The sequence below is a fragment of the Podarcis muralis genome, chromosome 12, assembly GCF_964188315.1.
Source record: "Podarcis muralis chromosome 12, rPodMur119.hap1.1, whole genome shotgun sequence".
NCBI classification, from domain to species: Eukaryota; Metazoa; Chordata; class Lepidosauria; order Squamata; family Lacertidae; genus Podarcis; species Podarcis muralis.
The window spans coordinates 22,470,787-22,484,535 of record NC_135666.1 but is presented as its reverse complement, the minus strand read 5'-3'; the positions used below and the strand labels follow the sequence as shown (position 1 = coordinate 22,484,535).

The following is a 13,749-nucleotide window of genomic DNA, read 5'->3' as shown; positions in this document are numbered from 1 at the left end:
TCTATCTGACTCCACCTAACAATTCTTCTCACACCCTCACCACACAACTCGACCAGCCCACACACTTAACCTCCCTCTTCCTTCTTCAACTCCCAACACTCAACTGACTTCCACACAACTCCAACTCTAACTCTAACTCCTCCCCTCGGGTTCCCACTGGCCTATCATCTTCACACACATTTAACCCTTTCCTTATGACCCACCTAGGAGGCAAACGCCACACCCATGTACATTTAAAGCACATGGCTTCTTCGAAAGAATCCAAGTTTGGGAATTGTAGCTCTGTGAGGGGTAAATGGCAATTCCCAGACTGGTGGCGGGGGGTTCTTTTTTTGGGTGGGTGGGTGGGTGGAGAGTATTCTGCAACATGTCTTTGACATAATCATTATGCATTAGTAGTGGATTTACACAGGACTGTCTTTACCTAGTTCTCTCCCATCCCCGTTTTATCACTTCAACAACCCTGTGAGGTAGGTTAGGCTGAGAGAACGTGACTAGGCCACCCAGTGAGCTTTATGACTGAGTGGGGATTTGAACCTCCACCTTCCAGATCCAGCACTTTAGCCACTACACCTCGCTGGCTCTCTGGGTTGTTTGGGATGCCTCTACCATTCAGTGGAGAAGACTGCCATGTGTGTGTGTGTGTGTGTGTGTGTGTGTAGGAGAATTTCACTCTCTAACAGACTGCATGGGAAGCTCTATTATGCAGGAGCTCCAGGTGTGCTAATATGGAGAATCCAATGGATGCTCACGATCTTGCTTCTTAGGACTTCTGTGCAGATCTGACAGTAAAGCAGTTTGGGTTGTATCCAATGGCAGACTCAGAGTGGACCCACTGAAATTAATGAACGTGACTAACTTAGCTGCATTCATGCCAGGTGGTCTACTCCGAGTAGGGCTTAGTTGGATACATGCTTGCATGCTGAAAAGGCTACGAAGGGTGGCACCTGAATGCTCAATTACTTTTATTGCTATTTTAATGAAAAGGAAAGATGTGAATTCATTTGTATATTTTGGTCACCCGCCCTCAGAAGGATCTGCCTTGATCATATGAGCTCAGGTTCTACAGTGCTGACTTCTGACACATTTCCTGGCCCTCATATGGGTTCCATTCTGGGGGAATGTTGTGAAACAGAATTCCTTGCTCTCTCTCTCTCTTGCTCTGAGTGTCTCCACATTTTTGCTTCTTCCTTTTATGAGCTGCAGCGAGAGAGTTCTTCGATGCTGCTTCCTTTCATCTCCCTTATGTGTGTGTGTGTGTATATATATATATATATAGAGAGAGAGAGAGAGAGAGAAGGCCCCTTTCTTTAATTAGCGGTTCACAAATTTAGCTGCTGTTAGAAAAGGAGAGAACGGTGACAGGGAAGAGACAAATCCAAAGCACAACATCTCAGAGAAACAGTTTAATTTGCTGCATCTGGCAGAAAAGCATCACTGCCGTCTTCAAGGTGTATAATCATTAGCTTCTGTTACTTACCAGGTAGTTAAAATGGGCTGGATAGAGGAAGGCAGATGCTGTTATCTAGAGACATTTGCTATTTCCCCCCACCCCCACCCCACTTCTTAGTCGCTCAAAATAAAACTGCGCTTGGGGAAGAAAAAAAAAGGTATTTTGAAATGGCCATTTCTCCCTCAATTAAGTTTAATTGCCTTAAATAAGTGCACTGTCATCTTCTCCACTCCCCTTCTGTTCTTTGTAACTTCATTTCTTGAGTTTCACATCTGCAACTTTTTCAGATCATCAACAGCATGTTTTTTTCTGGAAGCATATTTCATGAGGGTTTTGAAACCGGCAACCTAAGCAACACATCTCTTCCCCTCTGTGTACAGTCAGTCAGTCAGTCTGTCCATCTGATGTTTTTTTGCACTGTGTGGGTGCATCCTAGTCTAGTGTTTGAATGCAGGATGGGTTATAATGAGGAGTGGAAATTGAATCCAATGCTCTCAGTGTCAGTAGGCAGAGGGAGCAGCTACTTATGGGTGCTGCAGAAACCCATCTCCGAAACAACATCTGGGACAGACAGCCCTTCCAAGAGAACCACAAAAAGGCAGGCGAAACATCCCTGCAAAACAAACAACTGCTGACAAAATAACCCCATCCAACAAAAGCATATTGAGATATCCCACCAAAATATATTCAACAGGGAAAATACCACACGTCTGCACATCTTTGGCAAAGACTTCAGCCGACGGCTGCTAGCCAGCCAGCAACAAATTTGTATACCAACCAGCAGGTGGCGCAAAGAGGCTCCAGTCGCTGCTTCTGGTCTCTTTGGCATCAACAAACTGGAAGCATCAACAAGATCCCAACTGCTAGTGTGGCCGGCAAACATCCTCTTCTAGGAGCGATTTCAAACAAGAAGGGCAAATCTGTTGTTTAGTCATTTAGTCGTGTCCGACTTTTCGTGACCCCATGGACCAGAGCACGCCAGGCACTCCTGTCTTCCACTGCCTCCCACAGTTTGGTCAAACTCATGCTGGTAGCTTCAAGAACACTGTCCAACCATCTCGTCCTCTGTCGTCCCCTTCTCCTTGTGCCCTCCATCTTCCCCAACATCAGGGTCTTTTCCAGGGAGTCTTCTCTTCTCATGAGGTGGCCAAAGTATTGGAGCCTCAGCTTCAGGATCTGTCCTTCCAGTGAGCACTCAGGGCTGATTTCCTTAAGAATGGATAGGTTTGTTCTTCTTGCAGTCCATGGGACTCTCAAGAGTCTCCCCCAGCACCATAATTCAAAAGCACCATAATTCAAAAGCAATCTACTTGTTTGTAATTTCAGTGGGTAGGGCTTGCACCAGAGGGCTTGCTAAGCACTCAAGCAGCTCTTCGGTCTTCACAAGGAAAGTGATAAGAGAATTGCAGATTTGGAAGGGACCATGAGGGCTATCCAGTCCAACCCCCTGCAATGCAGGGACCTTTCACCCAACATGAGGCTCGGACCCATGCCCCTGAGATGAAGAGCCTCATGCTCTACCAACAGAGCTATTACTAGTCTTTCCCAACCAGAAGACCTCTGGGCTCCCAGAGCTCAGGGCCCTTAGTTCCTTATTTTCTGAGGGTGGCCGGGGAAGAGGCATAAATAAGCACCGTTTGTCAGTTCACATAGCACAGCAGTTAAGCATTTGTCGCAGGCCCACCCAACATGCTATTTGGGCTCCTTCACAGAGGTGCACCTCTGGGTTCCTAAAAACAAGATGGAGCCTCCACCTTTGCTTTTCTCTACAACCCAAATGCTACAAAATAGCACACGCATTTTCAGGTCCTCCTGAGCTCTTAAAGCAAGGGGAGGGGGCAGGAACAAAACATTGGCTGGTGGTGAAGCCAGATGCAGACATAAGGAGATAAGAAGACCCTGCTGGGTCAGGCCAATGGCCCATGTAGTTCTTCATCCTGTTCTCACAGCAGCCAGCCAGATGCCTGTGGAAAACCCACAAGCAGGAACCCACAAGCACTGTCCCCTTCTGTGGTTTCTAGCAACTGGTATTCAGAAACATTACTGCTTCCAACTTGCTTAACCACCAGCCACTTTTCTATCTTTTACTGCATTAAGCAATGTCTAGCATCTGCTATTTTCTGGTCCACTAGCATGTGTTGACTGTCTTGTGAAGGTAAGCATTCATCTTTCATAGAAGTCCTGATGATGAATGGCAGTTACGTAATAGCAGAGCTTGATCCTCTCTTCTTTGTCCTTGGTGCATGCGTGACTTTGAAAACCTTATTTGCTATGTGCTCTATTACAGAGGGGAAATATTATTCCCTTACGATGATCCTTCCCTTCCCCCCCACAAGGAAGTTCTTTCGTTCTTTACTGCTTAATAAAAATGAAATGTGCTGGAGCCCATAGCTGTTGTCCTTTGAGTCGTCTTAGGTTGGGAATGAAAAACATCTCATTTGGGATGATAGCGAATGTTAAAGAATCAGTGAAAGATTAGTGTTGACCAATTGTTTGAGTCACCTAGTTCAGTAGAAAAAATTAACACATCAGTTAGCGTCATGACTATTTTTGTCTGGTTTCTTGCTTTAGGTGGATGTTCCCTTTGTGCTGATGGTAAAGGTAAAAAGATAAAGGTAAAGGACTTCTGGATGGTTAAGTCCAGTTGAATTTGACTATGGGGTTGTGGCGCTCATCTTACTTTCAGGCCGAGGGAGCTGGCATTTGGCCACAGACAGCTTTCAAGGTCATGTGGCCAGCATGACTAAACAGCTTCTGGTGCAACGGAAGCCAGAGAACACAGAAATGCTGTTTACCTTCCCACTGCAGCGGTACCTATTTATCTACTTGCACTGGCATGCTTTCGAACTGCTAGGTTGGCAGAAGCTGGGACAGAGCACTGGGAGCTCACCCCATCACATGGATTTGAACTGCCAACCTTACGTTCAGCAAGCCCAAGAGGCTTGGTGGTTGATGGATAGATTTGTGAGTAAGCCATGTTCATCCCTTGAAGCAGAAAGATGGGGGGGGGGGGGCGGAATCCGGCTCAGACAAAAGGAAAGACACCTTCCCACAGTGCAGAGTTAAACTGTAGAACTCACCACAGCAAGTTGCCACAATGGGTGCAAATGGGGAGCATCTAGTATAAATATTGGTGAATTTGTACATTTTGCTACTCCTATTGAGTAGCTAAACAAACTCATTCGCTTTCACTTTTGTTGACACCAGCATCCAATTCACAAGAATTTCTGATTTTGAGAATTTCATAGGAAGGACAATAAATTGAATTTTCAGTGTTGGGGTGCTCATGTTCTGCTTGCGGACTTCCCAGGGGCACCTGTTTCACCATCATGAGAATAGGATGCTGGACTGGAAGGGCCTTTAGTCTGATCTAGCAATGGAGAGGATAACTGGAAAAGTTCCTGTGCTTTTCAGGAAACCATTGCAAATAGAGAGTACCAAAAATGTTACATTGCTGGGTTTTCTTTTCCCTTCATGGAAGTATCATTTGTTGCTATTCCCCAGTATAGAGTTAACGATTATTTCGACACTGATAATGTATCAGTTAGATGCCATTATGGAAGAAGTAGAAGATGCTAATTTAGATGGTAAGCAATTAAGGCAGTGTCCTTCCACTTTTGCTCTCTGCAGGCTGCATATGGAATAACAGTCCAATGTTTGCATGGAAATAAGCTGCTTTTTCTAAAGCACACAGAGTAATGACATGGTAAATGGGGTTCAGTTTCATGTGGGTTGTACAGGGACTTGGTTCAGGGAAATATCTGGAAAGCTTGCCTGAGCACTCAAGGTTGCTTCCACAAAACCTGTTTCCTAAGCATTCATTCCAATTTCATTGTGGAGAGGTTAGACAACAGTGAGTCAAAGCAAGTCTTATCACAAATGTTTCAGTGCATTTTCTGGACACTTTCCTTATCACAAAAAGTCTGATCTTTTGAGGGAAGTGAGTTGGTTGTGCAAATCCTCCCCCGTTAACCTGAATTTGTAAACTCAGGTGAGTTTACTTGTGTGTGATGGAATCCCACCTGAAAATGGAGAGAGTCTGGAAGTGCTTTTAGTTGTCTCTAGTCATGACTGGCAAGTCACTTTATGATGTCAGAGCAAGTAAGCCAATAGCAGCAGAAGGCCCATTAAGAATCTGCACAGCCAAGAGGCATTGCGACATTAGAGAGCAGATCAGTCTTCAAGACAGAGACTAGACAGAGACGGTGATTGTAGAAGTGGCAAGCAATTTCACTCACACTCACTGTCGCTTAGCCACGATATGACTCTTTGGCTTATACTGCACTATCAGCACAGTTATATTTACCAGCCAATTAAACAAATGCTAGTCCATTTTTTCTAGGTGCCATCCATGGAAAAATGTGTATTGGTCTCAATGAGCCAGACCAAGATCACTGGTACTACTGCTGCCCTCCTATAATCTACGTAGCATCACATGCTATCAAACAAAGGCTATAACTGAACACTGTTTGGTTGTTTTATTTCCATCATCAACAATGGGACATAAAAGTATGCATAACTGCACCTTGGATCAAGGCCAAAACACATAGTAATTATTATAATGCATAACCACAATCATTACAGGAGACATCAAATATTTATTCTATGAAGAGATGTAGATAGAGAGATATAATTGCCATGGTCTTCAGAGTTTAACAAAAAGACTGCAAATTTGCTTCAAACCTTGTGAAGCTTTGTGAAGTGGATTTCCAGTGAATCTGCTGCTCGCCCAGGGATATTTCCACTGTGATGTGGAAATCTCCCATGTACTTACACAGAAAGACACCCACATTTCCATGCATCCCAACGAAAAGCCAGGAAAACCTTGGATTCTTCCCTGGCGCTGAGCACATTTCCTCCTCTGCTATTCCTGTCTTCCCGCCTCCCTGCTCAGCTTTTAACATCTTTCCGAGAGAAGTTTTAAAAACTTCAGCCAGTAGGTGTCTCCGTTTCCCTGATCTCCGATCATCTCCGCCTAGTTCCGTTATTAATCCATTCATTAATACCATTAAATATATATACAGTATATATAAAGATACCGAACCTAACATCCCTTCGGGGCAGGCATTCACACCCAGCCCTGCCCTCCAGGCCTCTCTTATCACCTTTAAACAAGTGCAAGGATAAGCAATGCATCCCAGCCGATCTGGGCTGCCTCCCTCCCCGCCGCTGGGCCCGACCCGAGGAGGCGGCGGAGGGTCCCTGCAAAGGCGGCCTCTGCAGGCGCCCGGCGAGCCCGCCTCTCCCGGGGAGCGCCCGCGCTCTGCACCCCCCCCCCACCTCCCCGCCGGCGCCCTGCCCACCGCCAGGCAACCTGGAGATTGACGCGCTACGCAGCCACCCGGAGCTGCGAAGGCGTCCTGAGCGCACCTATGAGAAGGGCCGCATCCCAAAGGGGGCTGGCCGTGGGCGCAGCAGCCGGGAGAGCGCAGCCGCCTCCTTCAGGCAGGCAGGCGGGGCTGCTGCTGCTGCTGCTGCGGAGCCGGGGAAGCCGAGCGCCCCAGTCGACGGGCGCCTGCCGGAGGGGAAGCATCTCCTGGCCCCTCCCTGCTGCGCGTCTCTCCCTCGCCCCGCCTCCCGCTCGCCGGGCGCCTCGGGCGGGGATGGCAGCCGCGCGGAGCGAGCGCGCGATGGAGGCGCCGCGGCGGCCGCACCTGCCGAGCCGGGAGGAGGAGGAGGACGCCGCCGCCGCCTCGTAGGCAGCGCTGCCCGGATCCCGCCCTGCCTGCCAGCGCTGCCAGCGGCGGACGGGGGAAGAAGCCAGACGTAAGCAGGCTAACTATAGCATCTCCCCGGAGCCGGGAGGGAGGCAACCTGGGCGGGCAGCCTGCGCCATTCCCGGGCGAGGAGCGGCGTCGCTACAGGTGACTCGGGTTCTCCACAGCATCCCACCCCCCGCTCGGACATGGGGCTGCCTTGGCGTCTCCTCCTCGCGCTCCTGCTCTTGGCTCACCTGGGCTCGGCCGCCGAGGGCAGCCCGGGGCAGGCGGCGCCTGGCAAAGGGAAAGCGGCCAGAGAGAAGCAGGCGCCTTACCCCAGCGCCAAGAGCGCGGCGGCGGCTCCTCCCTGGAGCGGTTCCCCGGAGAAGAGCCCCGTCTTGGCCCAGAGGCTCTCCCTGGAGGTGCCCGCCAAGGTGGCCTCGTTCCTCCACACGGGCGACCCTCGGGAGCTGAGGCACGCCAACTGCTCCGGGAGGTACGAGCTGGCTCCCCCCTGGGCCGGGAAGTCCCGCCTGGCCGCCTCGCCCCCGTCGCTGCACGGCGCCCTCGACACGCTCCTGCACGCCACCAACTTCCTCAACACCATCCTGCAGAGCAACCGGAGCCGCGAGCAGAACTTGCAGGAGGACCTGGAGTGGTACCAGATCCTCATCAAGAGCCTGCTGGAAGGGGACCCCAACATCTCCCGGGCGGCCATCACCTTCAACCTGGAGCCCTGGTCCTCCGCCCCGCAGGTCTTCCTCCAGGCCATCCGGCAGGACAGCCACATCCTCCTGCAGGACCTGTCTTCCGGGGCTCACCACCTGGCCAACGCCTCCAGCGAGACCGAGTGGTTCCACGCCTGGAAGCGCAAGGGGAGGCCCCACCAGCACCGCAAGGGCTTGAGTCCTCCCGGTGCCAAGGCTTTGGAGGGCAGCCTGAAGAGGAGGGATGGGCACCCGGTGGCCTCCGAGAGGAGCCACATCAAGTGGTCCTCCCCCTACCTGGAGTGTGAGAATGGGAATTACAAGCCGGCCTGGCTGGTCACTCTCTCTGCAGCTTTTTATGGGCTTCAGCCGAACCTCCTTCCTGAATTCAGGTAGGAGATCTGAAGTTTGACGAGTCTCTTGGTTCTTTTTTTGTAGCAAAATGTGAACAAGGGATTCTTTGCTTTTAAGAAGCCAAAGCTTTGTGAGTGAGGAGTGAGAATATGCTTGCATAGAACATTGGAATCCCTCTAGCTCCTTGCACAGGCTTCCCAAATAATATTAGTTAAGCCCTTTAACTTCAGCGCAGTCTGAGAAGTTAGTCTCCACACTGAATTCAGTGGGGTTTCCTCCCATGTAAGCTTGCATGAGATTGCAGCTTTTTGTTTTGTTTTGCATCCTATAAAACTGGAATGCTGTTCTCCAACCTGATAGGAAAGTTAGAGAGGTTTTATTTTTATTTAAAAGAGAGAAAGGTATTTGTAGCATGAGTAGGGCCATAGGAACATCTGTTTGCAGCCCAGTCCTATGTGTATTTATTCAGAAGTAAGTCCCTCTGTGTTCAGGCACCCTTATTTCCAATTTCATAGCACCAGTACCTTAATATAAAGCAGCAGCTGCAAGTAGGAAACAGGTTTTTTTTCTTTTTCAAAACCATCTGGGTTGAGATTAGCATGCCTCCTCTAAATGGAAGCAAAAATTCTGTGAAAAGGTTTCCTTTAGCCATTTGACTTGAGAGCGAAAGTGTGTGTGTGTGTGGGGGGGAGAGGGAATCACATTCATGAGGAGATGGATTGCCCCTTGTGAAAACTTCTAGCTCCAGTGAGAATGCAAAGTAGTTTGGTACTGTTGCTAGGATCAACAGAACACCGTGACTTTGTTCCAGCTAAAGTAAGTTGTGCCTAACTATGATCTAAAGCAATGGGGGGTTTTAAATTAATTTGAACTCGTTTACATGACTGGTTTCAATGGGACAGACAGTGCAAACCTGCACAGGTTTACTTGAAAGCCAGCCCTGCTGTGTTGAGTGGCAGTTGCATCTATTAAGTGTGTTTGGAACTTCAGCCTCCTTTGGGGCTAACTTCTGCAGGATTGGGCCCTATTAAATACTTTGGTCAATATAGCCCCCCCCCCCATTCCCAGTTATTGTCACCTTACTTAATCTGGGGGGGTGTGTGTGTGTGTCTTAACAGTTGCAGATCTCTTTCAGCATTAGTGTGTATGTGCATAATAAAAATAGTTTCTGGTACCCACCACATTATAGCAGTAGAGCAATAGAACCAGAGGCAGAGCGGCGAATGATGGATTCAGCTGTAGTAGTTACAGATCATGCACAGTTATCATTATGTACACAGCAGTGCTAATGATAGACCTTTTCTAGTCTGAGGAGTATGTGCACATCACACATTTAAAGCACATCCCCCCTCCCCAAAGAATCCTGGGGATCCTTCACAGGTAGTTTACCCTTCAGAGAGCTGTAGTTCCTAAGCACCCTTAAACAAACTTCAGTTCTCAAGATTTTTTTGCAGGAAAATGTACTATTCAACATATTCCAAAGCCTTAGACTGCTGAGACAGTTCAGCTGTGGGAAGTAACTTGCTGCTCTTGGTATATGAATGGGAGAATTTGGACTAGAAGTGTTATCCTTTTGTTTGTTCTTGAGCTGGGATCTGGCAACCCTGGTTCTCCATCCGTTTTGGGTCCATTCCTTGTTCCTTCATCCACATTTCTGTCTGCTTGTTGGTCCAGTGCTTTTCAGGCTCTCCTGCTAGATGAGTGTTTCAGTTGCACAGTGTCTGGTTGAGCCAAGTAACAGTTACCTTGAGAAAATGTGTGCAGTTTCCTTTGGTTACCAAAGCAGGTGTCTGGGTTGATTTTTTTGGGAGGCAGGGTACCGACTGATTCCTGCTTTCTGCCACTTCTGATTTGAGAAGGAGCTTGTAAGCCCAGAGAACATAACAGAGAAAGATTTGCTTAAATAATTTATTGTTGGCAGCATTAAAACACACACACACACACACACACACACACACACACACAGACACACACAGAGTGCAACTCAAGGCCAATTCAAACGATGGTTTCCTGCATTTTTACTTTGAGAACTATTGAAACAAATACTATTTTTTTTAAAAAAAAGGCTGAAGGTGGACTTTTCAAATTGCTGTGCATTGTTAGACTGAATTGTCATTAAATAATGTGTAGGAGAAGCACATTACAAAATCAAGCAATTTCTGATGGAGGTCCTAAGAATTAAATATTTTTTATTAAGGGCTGCTGGCAAGCTTTGGTGGTACAGTATCATAGCCGCCCTGGGATCCACCCTTGGTTTTCTGTCTGCCTTTGGTAGTAGTGTTGTGGAATTCCTTTTGTAAAGCGACCTTTTGAAAATGAATAAATAAGACTGGTGACTATAACTTTGATGACACTGACAGGCCGTTGGACTCTCTAGGGTGGGTACTGGTCCAGCACTTCAAACAATGGCTAGATGTGCTAGCCTTTCCCCCTTGTCCATTGAGGCTGTTCTTTGCCTGTCTCCCTCTAATCTGGGTTAACCCACATCTCCCTCTAGCTACTAAATGCCCTTTTGGTTGACTCCCCAAGTAAACTAGGGACTCCCTTGGCTTATTCCACTGAGGTTCCTGTCTGGTTATGCAATTGGCTGGTGGGAATCTGGGATTGCCAGAGTACTTGACCAACCTCAGAGCTTCCAAGTTGGATTAGAAAGGAAATAAGCCCAGCTGTAAAGCTGATTTGTGGTGTGTGTGTGTGTGTGTGTGTGTGTGTGTGTGTGTGTGAGAGAGAGAGAGAGAGAGAGAGAGAGAGGTGTGTGGAGGGGGTGTTCGCTTGAGTTTTTCCAGACAATCAGAAGTCAACTGGGTCAGTCTCAATGGTAACAAAGGAATAGGTTTCCAAGAAACTGGCTGCAGCTCTTTAAAATCTCTTCCAATAAGTCCTACCTTTATTCACACAAGAATACTCTGCTTGGAGCATGCACTATTGCAGTTCATGTTAGCTTTTCTCTGTGCTGTGAAGCATCATGTTTCATTATCTAAAGTTAAAACTAACTTGGAAGAAAATTGCTCCTGGTCAATGGGGCGACACTGTTGCAGAATTTAATGATATTATTAGATGCCATCCAGCCTAACCCTGGACAGAAAAGGGCCCAGGTCTTGGTTACAGGTGATACTTACCACATAAAATGTCCAGTAGAGGTCATCATGGTAGCAGTTAAACTATACTTTCCTACCTACAAAGACTAATGCTGGTCATTGCACACGTATTTAACATATATCTTCCACGAACCTGCAAAGGTTAGGTTGCTACAATAGTGCCATGACACTTTTTGTACCTACTGCCAGTAAATATAAATAATAAATAAATTTTTATTTATACCCCGCCCTCCCCGGCCAGAACTGGGCTCAGGGTGGCTAACACCAGTAAAATTACAATAAAAACATAATAGGGGGGAAAACCAATTTAAAATACAGGTTAAAAATACAATTTAAAATTCAGCCTCATTTTAATAAAAGCCCATAGATCAAAACCATAAGGGGAGGGAAACATAAGGGTCAGACTGAGTCCAAACCAAAGGCCAGACGGAACAGGTATGTCTTGCAGGCCCTGCAGAAAGATGTCCCCTCTTGCATTTACCCCACTCAAGCGTATTGGAGGGATAGACATGTTGGCATGCAGCCAACGAAACGGGGGCAATTGGCAGGACCCCAGCTGGCTCCAGCCCACCGGACGGTGTGCCGGGTGAACTCCAGTCCTTGGTGCAGCATGAATCTGCGACCCGAGCTTCAGAAGCTAGGGCACGCTACTCAGCGGAGTAAACGCTGTGCAACAGAAGTAGCAGGAGAGGCTGTCTGAGCATATTTACAAGCAGTTTATTCAGCGTACATCAAGACAAAAGGAAACATGTCTGCTCTCCTTCGTGTCCAAAGCAAACAGCATAAGCAAAAGCTATACACAAACGGAAGTTCCCAGCAAGCTGTGCTGGAGTGTAAACAGGCATGTGACACACAACAATCATGCCTGTTCCTTAAAGTGGAACGGAACATCCCAACGAGTCATAGGTTTAAGTCGGTTTTTGCCTCATGGGAAAGTTGGCATTCAATAGATCTTTTCCAACTTAGATGGCGGTAAAAAGGGATTAGGCAAATTCATGGAGGAAAAAGGCTCACTATGGAAGCTATAAGCTGCCTCCAGGATCAGAGACACCATGCCACTGACTGCCAGTTGCTGGGGAACATCAGGAGAAAGTTATTGCCTTCATGCCCTACTTTTGGATATTCCATAAGCATACGGTTTGCCGTTGTGAAAAACCAGGTGCTGGACTAAGTAAGCCGTTGGTCTGATTCAGCAAGGCTCTTCTTAGGTTCGCCTTATCGCATCACATCTATGCTGAATATTTTCATACCATGTTATAGACTGCATTTTCTATGAGAGCCAGTGTGGTGTAGTGGTTAAGAGCGGTAGTCTCGTAATCTGGTGAACTGGGTTCGCGTCTCTGCTCCTCCACATGCAGCTGCTGGGTGACCTTGGGCCAGTCACACTTCTCTGAAGTCTCTCAGCCCCACTCACCTCACAGAGTGTTTGTTGTGGGGGAGGAAGGGAAAGGAGAATGTTAGCCGCTTTGAGACTCCTTCGGGTAGTGATAAAGCGGGATATCAAATCCAAACTCTTCTTCTTCTTTCTATGAACCTGGGCCTTGTAATGGACTAGATCCCTTTTTTTGGGGGGGGGGGAGGTGTTGCTCATGCCGCCCTGCCAGAGCCAGCCCTGCAGCACTTTGCAAGGTTGGGATCTGATCAGAGTCTTTGCAAGGCAGCTCAGGGAGGGCAGCATGAGAAGGACGCAACAACCATGCACTGTTCGATCCCAGCTCCTCAAGGGTGAGGCTGGGATCGAAGGGTCCATGGCGTCCTGCTCAAAATTAGCCAGGGGGGGAGGTGCATCTTGCTGCTGGTGTGGGTCCAGTTGCAACTACATGTCTTTCTCCTTCTTGCACTGGGACAGGTACATTGTTGTAAGAGCAAGCTAGAGTCAAGCAATGTAGCTGAGATAATAATTGCAGAATTGTCGGGTTGGAAGGGACTGTGAGGGTCATTTAGTCCAAGCCCCTAGCGAATAGACATTCTGACATTCTGACCGCAAGCTAGATTCAAGGTGCCATTTGGCGCCCAGCTTATATACCAAAGTTTTTAACACTGTTTTCACGCTGCCCTCCCCGGGCAGCTTTGCAGGGCTAGAATCTGGTCAGATCCCAGCCTCCCAGAAACTAATTCATCTGACTTCAGTGGCTCTATGAAATTTTAAACAAGGTGTGGTTTAAAAAAAAAACACATGAAGGAAAAACATAGAGTTTACATGAGCCTTTAGTGTCATAGGCCCAGTCCTGTGGAACTCTCTCCCAATAGAGGTTCAGTATGCGTTTTCTGTGCCAACTTTTAAACGCCTCAACCATGGTTTACTTGTCTTCGTTTTTAACTTGGTATGCTTTTGTTGCATAGCTTTTTGTTTTCTGTTTTAAACTGCTTTCTGTGATACAGTGGAATATAAATCCTTTTCTAAATAAATTTTATTTAGTTGCTGCCTCACATACATT

General features: G+C 47.6%; 1 protein-coding gene across 1 annotated transcript in view; it reads left to right on the top strand.

The window, feature by feature from the left end:
• The first annotated feature begins 6,928 nt into the window (after window positions 1–6,928).
• The window catches only part of GPR158 (G protein-coupled receptor 158), a 120,523-nt gene continuing 113,702 nt past the window's right edge, over window positions 6,929–13,749 (top strand). The window contains exon 1 of the mRNA XM_028750558.2: window positions 6,929–8,251. Coding sequence (XP_028606391.2) covers window positions 7,359–8,251 — 893 coding nt within the window. The 5' untranslated portion in view covers window positions 6,929–7,358. The remainder of the gene's footprint in view (window positions 8,252–13,749) is intronic.